Source organism: Apteryx rowi, unplaced genomic scaffold (assembly GCF_003343035.1).
Source record: "Apteryx rowi isolate R43461 unplaced genomic scaffold, aptRow1 scaffold_188, whole genome shotgun sequence".
NCBI classification, from domain to species: Eukaryota; Metazoa; Chordata; class Aves; order Apterygiformes; family Apterygidae; genus Apteryx; species Apteryx rowi.
The window spans coordinates 920868-929613 of record NW_020448174.1 but is presented as its reverse complement, the minus strand read 5'-3'; the positions used below and the strand labels follow the sequence as shown (position 1 = coordinate 929613).

General features: G+C 52.9%; 1 protein-coding gene across 1 annotated transcript in view; it reads left to right on the top strand.

The window, feature by feature from the left end:
- Positions 1-637, top strand: part of LOC112964192 (homeobox protein vent1-like) — a 1262-nt gene extending 625 nt beyond the window's left edge. Inside the window, exons 2-3 of the mRNA XM_026061953.1 lie at positions 1-117; positions 326-637. The exon at positions 1-117 is cut by the window's left edge and continues 4 nt beyond it. Of these exons, the coding sequence (XP_025917738.1) occupies positions 1-117; positions 326-637 (429 nt within the window). The remainder of the gene's footprint in view (positions 118-325) is intronic.
- Positions 638-8746: the final 8109 nt, after the last annotated feature.

Here is an 8746-nt window from a genome sequence, read left to right as displayed (position 1 = left end):
ACGGCCTTCAGCGCGGAGCAGATCAGCACCCTGGAGAGCTCCTTCCAGCGGCACCAGTACCTGGGGGCCGCCGAGCGGCGCAAGCTGGCCGGCAGGATGCAGCTCTCGGAGGTGCAGGTGAGCGGCGCGGGCTGGGGTGGGGATTGGGATGGGGGTGGGGATTGGGATTGGGATTGGGGTGAGATGGGGATGGGGATGGGGATGGGATTGAGATGGGGATGGGGATGGGATTGAGATGGGGATGGGGATGGGATTGAGATGGGGATGGGCGCCCCCGGCGGAGAAGTTGTGCCTTCATCCCTCCTCATCTCCCCCGACCCTCCAGATCAAGACCTGGTTCCAGAACCGCCGGATGAAGCTGAAGCGGCAGCTGCAGGAGCTGAGGCCGGAGCCTTTCTGCAGCCCCCCTCTCCCCTACGGACCTCAGAGCGGGCTTGTGCCTTTGCCCCTCGCTTACGCGGCCCGGCCGCCGCCGCTGCCCCGGCAGGAGGCCGCTCCCGGCGGCTTCGCCTTGGCGGCGCTGCCGGCGCCCGCCCTGGACCTCAGCAGCGCCTGCCGGGCGCARCCCCCGGGCTTTTGGGCAGCGCCCTGCTTTGTGGGGTACCGGGATCCCAGAGCGTTCCTGCTGGGCGTCTGACCCGCTGGCATCGACTGGGACTGAGGAGGATTTGCACTATTGCCAGCGATGCGGGCCGCCCCGGTCTGTAACTGCCTGGTGGAGCTGCGGTGAGGCAGAGACCAAGATATTTTACAGAGACTGGACGGTCTGGGTCATGGACTTCAGGCTCCTGCGTTTATAGGCAACTGTGTAAAACATAGACATGGTGGGGCCAATATGAATAGTAATGGTATCTCTTAATAAACCTAAACACTTTCCAGCTTTAACCTGAATTCCTTCCTCAAGGATTGCACAGCTGTTTATCCTGMCCTGAAAGAGACCTCCTCCCTGTGAAAGGAYGTACAGACTCCTTAATCCCTAGATCTGTTCTGGCTCTGGTGAGAAGTCTGAGTAGTCTTTCATTTGCTGAGGATAAGTGTAAGAAAACTGTGAATTTCCCATTGTCCCCTAAAACAGGAGACACCCCACCCCTTCAGGTACTTCCCAGGTGGCACTTTCTATGGTGGGACCATGTCCTTAAGCAGATATGTAGGTGCATCTTGAATTAGTTACTAATACTAAATATTGGGCTTCTTACAGCAGCAGAATGGATCCTTTCTCTTGGACCCCTTTAAATACCRTATCGTAGAGAATTTTAAGATGTAAAAAGCTACCTCCTAAGTGTTATGTAAGCCTCTCCTCACAGTTCCATGGGGTAGCCATGGCAGATTAATAAGCACCTCTCACCTAAATAGGCCTTGGGAAGTATCTAGCCTTGCAACTCCTTATCAATGGTAAAGTCCTAACAAAATATTATCTCAGCATCTCACATGCATCTAACAGGGTATGAGAGTGATTATCAGAATAAATGCAACTAGCCGAAGCTATTTGTTTAAATAAATGGCAATCTGGTTCATTAGCATTGTGCTATGCATTCTTTATTTGAATAACACCCTAGAAAATTCATGATCAAAAATGGTCTGATTTCAGGCTAGACAAAGGGCTGTGAGAACTGATCCTTTACTGATGTAAGTTGTCATAAATCTTTTCAAGTCAATTGTCAACTGACATGAAAAGAGCCATAAAAATTCCCATCAGTTTAGAATCAATCTCCGGGGTTATTAAAAAACTTCCGGTGCACTTGCAATCTGGGCTCATATAATGAATTGTCTGAAGGTTCTCTGTCAGTCATCCTTGAATGCACCTATTTTCTTTTTTATGCAGGGGCCAGCCTCTCRCTTGGCTACACTTGCCTGGTACACAGCAACATTATGTGCTCTGATTTTCTGAGTAGCTGACACATTTGGAAGTCTCCTTAATTATATTGTAATCCATGTTGTCCTTTTCTATCCTTTTGCAATTTTACTATTTGCTTGCATTTGCACAATTAATGCAACTCTAATCTTTGTTTTGAAGGAGTTTCAGAAACGTAAGAAGGGTTCGGCTGCTATTTATCTTGTTTAGATCTTTTCAGAAGTATGGTGCAGTGTGGTATTAAGAAAATTTGTTGTCATGAAATAAAATTTCCCACTGAATGGAGTCTTACTTCTCAAATTCAGCTAAACGACTGTGTTAACTAAAACGRCTATATTGATCCAAAGGAGGGAGGAAATCTGAAATTCTGTCTCTGTCTCTCTTTCGAATGTGATTAAGGACTCARATGTTTCCAAGAGAGCTCTGTAATGGCAGGTATTTTTTTTCTAATGCAGCCACATTTTAAGGATACCTAAACAGTCAAGGTCAATAAATACACAATTTACCCGAAAAAAAGTCCCGAAAAGTCCCCCCARAAGTGTGGGGACTCGACTTGGTTGCCCCTTTCCAAGGGGACAGTGGCAGAGGTAACCCCCCCCCCGTAATCTTGTACGGCCACGGAGGCGGGCCCCCACCGCTCCCCCAAATGTTTTATTTACCCTGCACAGCAGCCCCTCGTGCTCCGAGGCCGGAGCCGGCGGTACCGCGATGGGGGGGAGCGCAACCCCCCGAGGGGGCCGGCCTGCCCCGCACCAAATGGGGTGGGGGAACCACAGCAGCTGGCCCCGGAGGAGGCGAGGGGGAGATGAAAGGGCCCGAGAGGAAGAAGCGAGCGCTCCCCTGGGGAGGGGAACTTGCTTGCGGGCCGAGGGGACACGGCTGCAGGTGTCGGTCGTGCTAGTGCAGGCGGGAGCCGGGCTGCTGAGCGGGGTTAACGAGGCGCCCCGTCTTRGGTCGTGTGAGCTGCTGGGCGGCTGGCGAGGGAGAAGCCGGGCTCTGCATGAAAAGGTGCTAATGATCGCTTAGCATAATGACCCCGCGGCCGCCTGTATAGTCAACAGGCGCACGACATGTCTTGCCACTGTTTGGGCAGCACTAGCTTGCAAATATTGTCCCCTTCCCCGAGATTTGCTCAGGTGAACGCGAGAGGTGATGCTCGTTTGGCTGAGTCCCTAGAGGTATCAGATTCTTCTGAATAGATATTCATCTGAGAACTCCTATTTTATCCAGCAAAGAAGAATGCATTTTTCTGGAAACTAACAACTACRTTCCAAAGGTCTTGAAGATGTACACGAAATAACTTAAATAACTTCATTTTTGCTAAACTAGTCAAATTCTCTTTTCAAAAGTGGTTGCAAGGTTTCSCTGTGACCTGGGGAGAAGAAAAGAAAACCAAACATCCCTTCATGTTTTATTCCTATGCGTTTGAACTTCTCATCTACAGTTTTTTACCCCGGCAGCAGTAAACGTGCCTTAGTCCCAGAGCAGGACCCCTGTGCATCGGCAATCTCTTGCCGGAGCAAAGCGGCCCCGTTCTGGCACCGCACACACTGCCCGCCCCGGGGCTGGCAGAAAACCTCCCGGGCTTTTCCACCAGCGTATCTGAGCGCTTCCTTCATTTTTTAACACTGCTCTTTGTGCCTTTAATCGCATGGCAATAACCATCAGCAGCGGAATGCGCTCCGGCAAGACAAAGCCTTGTCTGCGAGTCCGCCACGAATGGAAACGCGGAGGCGATTAGCTGGGAGGAGCAGCTTAACGCTGGTGCAGGGAAACTGCGGGAGCTCCGGCCTGGCGGCTGTAGAGCGTGGAAACGGGGCTCCCCGCGGAGGGAAAGGCGGCGGGAGGAGGCGCTCGCCGCAGCACCGACTTCAAAGCCTCCCTCCCCTGCGGGACGGGCGCGGGGGGCCGAGGCGTGATTGAATTAGCGCGGCAGCAAGGGCAGGGAGCCGCCTGCAGCCTGCGCCCCTTCGCGCCTGGCCCGGTTTAGCGAGAGCAGCCAGCAAGGGGCCTAGGAGCAGGGTCCGGGGATTTGGCCCCCCCGCGGCTCCCAGACACGGTGGAGCCACTCCRGGGACCTGTTTACAAACCAGGTGAAGTTATTCCGCGTTGTGTGCTAATCGGGAGAGATCTCACACTGCCAGACCATTAGATCTAATTGCAGCCCATTATCTCTTTCTTTGATACGCAATTAGATGACAATTAACTTGATAAATCCCACCGGAGGGAGGGGAGAAAGGGGCTTCTGCTCATGCAGACTTTGCTAGTTTTCCTTTCTGGTTGTCCTTTAARCTCCTAGGTCTCGACCCATCTTCTGATGGCATTTAGTAGGGGAAATAAACCCAGCAGCTCTTTGGTATTCAGGTAGGATAAGCGTTTTCGTTCTCATTTCAACACTTGGCTATTCTGCCTGGGCAATTCTGAACAACTGCGGAGGTGTCATAAGTCCTCAGGCAATGTGGCGATGGTGTGCATGAGAATTCAAAAGACGACTTCGTTTCGATTTAACTCGCCTTTAACTTATCTAGGTGCTTTGCCGATTAGCTGAGCAAAGAACCGAGTGAGATTTCCCTGATAAATCGTTTTTAATGCAAAACGCGTGTTTGCTCCCACAGTTCCCGACTAGGGGTATGTGGGCTGGTAGCGTGCGAGCTCGGAGGCGAGAGGGTGTAGCGCTAGCGAGTGAGTCAGTAGCGTTTGTTATTTATTGTGTGCGAGCCGGTATTGTTCCCGTGGGCACAGGAGCGACGGGGTGACGGCCCTGTTAGCGTTCACGGGTACTTCAAACAGCAAAGCGGCTATTCCCAAACAATCGATCTCGCTGATGCCTAATTGACTAGCTAATAGCGCCTATCAGGACATCAAAGGCGGCGCTCAATACCCTCGTTAGCATTTCTAAAGGCGAGCAGTGAAGGGTACAAACAGCCATGAGCTGCCCCCGCGGCCGCCCTGGCGGGGGGCTGCACCGCGGTGCGGAGCGGCGGCCTCGGCCCCGGGCAGCAGCTCCCCGCTCGCCCCGCCGGGACGCTGCTCTCCCCGCCGAAAGCCCCGCTCCTGGGGCCGCCGAAGGGCACCTGAGCAGCCCCCACGGGAAGGTCTCTGGTCCGCCGGCCCCGAGTCGGCATGAGCCACAGAAAGGAATAAACTTATGTTTCCTATTTTCTTCTTTAAAAAAAAATCCTTTTCAGTCTGTCATATTTTCGGCTTGCCTCTTCCACATTCTCCCAGTTAGTCCTAAGTGTGTCGAGCTGCAGCAGTCCTGCCCGTTCTCACGCTTTCTTTGTGCACCAACTCCCCCCAAAAACATTCCCGTTGAAAACTAGTGAGGGAAATCTGGAATTTGTCCCTAAAAGTCTTGTAACTTCGCATAAAAACTTTGCTTTGTCCTGATGATCTTAGTCATAATTCTTGCATCCCGGTGTTAATCGCTGCACTCTACGTTTTAGGGGTATTATATTGAGCTGTAAGTGCTTTATAGGTTTCTTGATGCAGACATGTTTCTTACAGTTGTAAGATTTACATGCAAACGCAGAGCAATGAGTATTTTGAAGTGTGACTTGGAGAAATGAGCTCACTATATTCTAAATATAAATAATGCAGGGAAAAAACATGTATGTATTATGTATCATTCTACGCTATCCTCAAGTTCTGGGTATACAGAAATCTAAGTGTAAAAAACAAACAATCAAAAAAAACCTTGTTTTCCCTAAAAACTTGTGGCATGTTCAAACAAACTTATTTTTGACTGTGGATATAAATCAAGTGGTATGAAAATGGTGGGAAAATAACGTCTCCTATAAGCACCATATTTCTTTAGGAGGAGGGGATGATTTAACTGCAGCCATGGAGCCTCCACTCACCCAGGATCATCAAAGTTTTGAAGTTTGTCAAGTTCCCACCTCTTTCTGATGAGAATTGCAACAGCCATTTAACACCTTCCACCCCTTCCCCATCTGTTCCAGGGTTTTGTGGTCTACAGATACAGCTAAACGCATTTGGGGGGGGGGGGTATTTTAGGGTCCAGTATAAATATCTTATACAAAAGGAAACGCAGATCATGTTCTAATAAAAAATTAAAAAAAAAAAAAGCCACAGTTTTCACTGACTTTCAGCAAAGAGCAAGTTTAACCAGGGAAAGGCTGTGGGTGTCTTTTTCTTACATTGCTAATAGCTGATGACAGTGATGCTGCAACTTGGGGCCTGTGAGTGAATGTACGTCACCTAGGAAGTGCACTTACCAGATCACATCACAGTTCAGTCACCTGAGGAGCTGCTGAGAAGGTGGAATGAGAGCAAGGGTAAAAAACGGTGATTCAAAAGCCCTATGAACTGTCGCTCTGAGGGAGAAGGGGACACTGCAGTGCCAGGGAGGCCTTGGTCCTTATGAATCACAACTGGAATAAGCAGGAGCGGGACAGGTCGGCGGCTGCTTACCTGTGTCCCTGCTCGAATGACAGGGGAGCTGGCAGCAGCTGTTCAGGGTCACTAACTATTTCTCTCTCTAAGATATGCATAAATGTAAACGCGCATGCTGGTATCCTTGGGCATGGCACTGAACAGAGCTGGGTCGTCTCCTGCCTGTTTATTTTTGGCAGGAGGGTTGAAGTGCCTCTCCCTAGACCGTGTGTCCCTGGGCTTCACTGTCATCCAGGGAACCTGGCGCTGCCCAGCCTGGCATAGGCCTCATCCTGCTGGAGGACCGGGGGGAAGGCCCCTTTGGGGGAGGGGGGGGGAGTACCCTGTTTGCCGGGAGGTGCATGCTCAGCTTAGGAGCTCCTGAGTCCCAGTGGTTTCGAGGCACTAGCTCCAAACTTGTTCTTGACTAGGCAGCCAGGATCTGCAGGTAGCACGCAAGGTTGCCCCGTACAAAGGGCTGATGCACACTCACAAAGGAGCGATGAAGGAGGAGAGATAAGAGAAAATCAACACTGCAGGCAACAGCTTGCTGTTGATGAATTTGTGCGTGGTGAGCCTGAGTTTCTCTGCCTGCATTTGCCCACATGTGGGGGTATGCAGAAATGGTTGTCTTGAAATAGATGGAGATACTGAGGAGGAGGAGGAGGATGCGTTTGCTCCAGAAAAAGAGGAACCACGAGTGGACCTGTACAGAAATACTTGTTATAACCAGATGTGATTAAAATTAACGTGCAAATGAGTGCTTAATGAGTGCTTAGCTCTTTCTGGGACCCTGGTGTTTTGGTCCTGTGAAGCAGCAAGTCTCACCTATCCCATATATTCCTATGCTCCTGAGCCAGGGTGGGAGCTTGCATTCTGAGAGCCGTGGCCGAGGGCAAGTTCAGTCTCTTCCCCCCACTGTGGGGGCTGGCACTATAGGGAAAGGCCCAGGAGCAATCCAACCCCATGGGCTATGTGGGCTTGGCAGTGGGTTTGCATCACTCTAGTGCTTCACCCATCCCTGGGGCTGGAGCTGGGCTAAGCCGGTGCAGCCTTTGTGGGGCCGGAGCGGTGGATGGTGMGCTCTGTGCTCCCGTAGCCATCAAGTGACACTAGAAACAGCAAAAAGGGGTGTCACAAACGTGGTTTTCAGCCCCTTCTCTCATGAAAAGTTTGGGAGTTTTGAGAAGAGTTGTTTGTAGTGGTGGGGGTTTTCCTTATTTATTTTAAATTAAAAAAAAAAAGTGCATTACTCTTACGGCTGTGAACTGACAGCGTTGATCTACTCTTAGGAAAAAAAAAMAAGCTCCAGCCCGTTAGGCCGAGGTTTATTGTGCCCATTTCTTTCAGTTATGCGTYCCAGCAGGAGCCCCGAGGAGTTTAGCGGAGGTTCAGATCCTGCCCGTGCGTTTACCTAGTTACAGGGGTGGCGACCGCTTCCTCGGGGTGCTAGAAAGCATCAGGCATTTGGCTGTGAGAGCCAAGGATCTACTGCCCGTCGAGTCGTGGTCGGTTTTCCCTGGAGCGGCTAAAAACCGGTGCAAGTTAGACACAGGAGCAGCCTGGGGACGGGCTGAGCCCGGGGATGCGCCTTTCTCCGGCCGCCGCTCGTTTTGCTCGCTGCGAGGAAAGCTTTGCTTTGCGGAGGGGGCGGGGGGGTCCCTCACCGTGTCCTCCCTGCATTACAAAGGCAGGGCCATCCTTGGGAAGCGGCGTGTGGATTGCGGATAGTTTGAAGTTGATGAGGTGCGAGTTTCCCTGCTCATTTCGTGCTTTGATCACTAAACTCTTCGGGAGATGGGTTACACTTTCTGGCTAGACAGACGGCGCCAAGTTCAAGCTGAGAGGGTCCTCGGCCCTGCTAACCCCCCAAGCCGGCAATAGTCCCCCAGGGTGAGGGCTCAGCCCCGGGGATAGAGACTTCTTGCTAGCAGCCCCCCGCGGCTTTTCCCAGGCRGCCCGGTCCCGCAGATCCCCCGAGGCGCAGAGCCCGTCGGCGGGGCCGGTCCGGGGCATCTCTGCGCCCCCCCAGGACCCCGCAGCGGGAAGGGGCGCGGGCAAAACCCCGCTGTTAGCGGCACCGCCGGTATCTTTAAGCGCCTCGTCGCGGGGCTGGGCCTGCCCGTGCCCTGCCCTCCGGGGGAGAGGGGCAGGTTTGCACTTCAAGGGGGTCTCCCCGGCCCGGCAGACACGCTGGAGCCAGCGGCTGCAGACATTTGCCAGACGTGTGAACTCCCCTCCTCGCCGGCAGCTGTTATCGGTGCTCCATCCCCGCTTTGATGTGGCTTCACACTTGCAAACGAGCCCGCCCGGGCCCGCAGCGCCCATATAAGAGCGGGCCGAGCCCGGCGGCCCCAGCCGCTTTCCGCCATGAGCCGGGCCGAGCCCGCTTCGGCAGAGCCGGAGCCCCGCGGGCTCCGGCCCCACATCTGCTGCGCGCCCCCTCCCCGCGCCCCCGCGGCCCTCGGCAGCGCCCCGCTGCTGCCCCGAGCCGAGCCG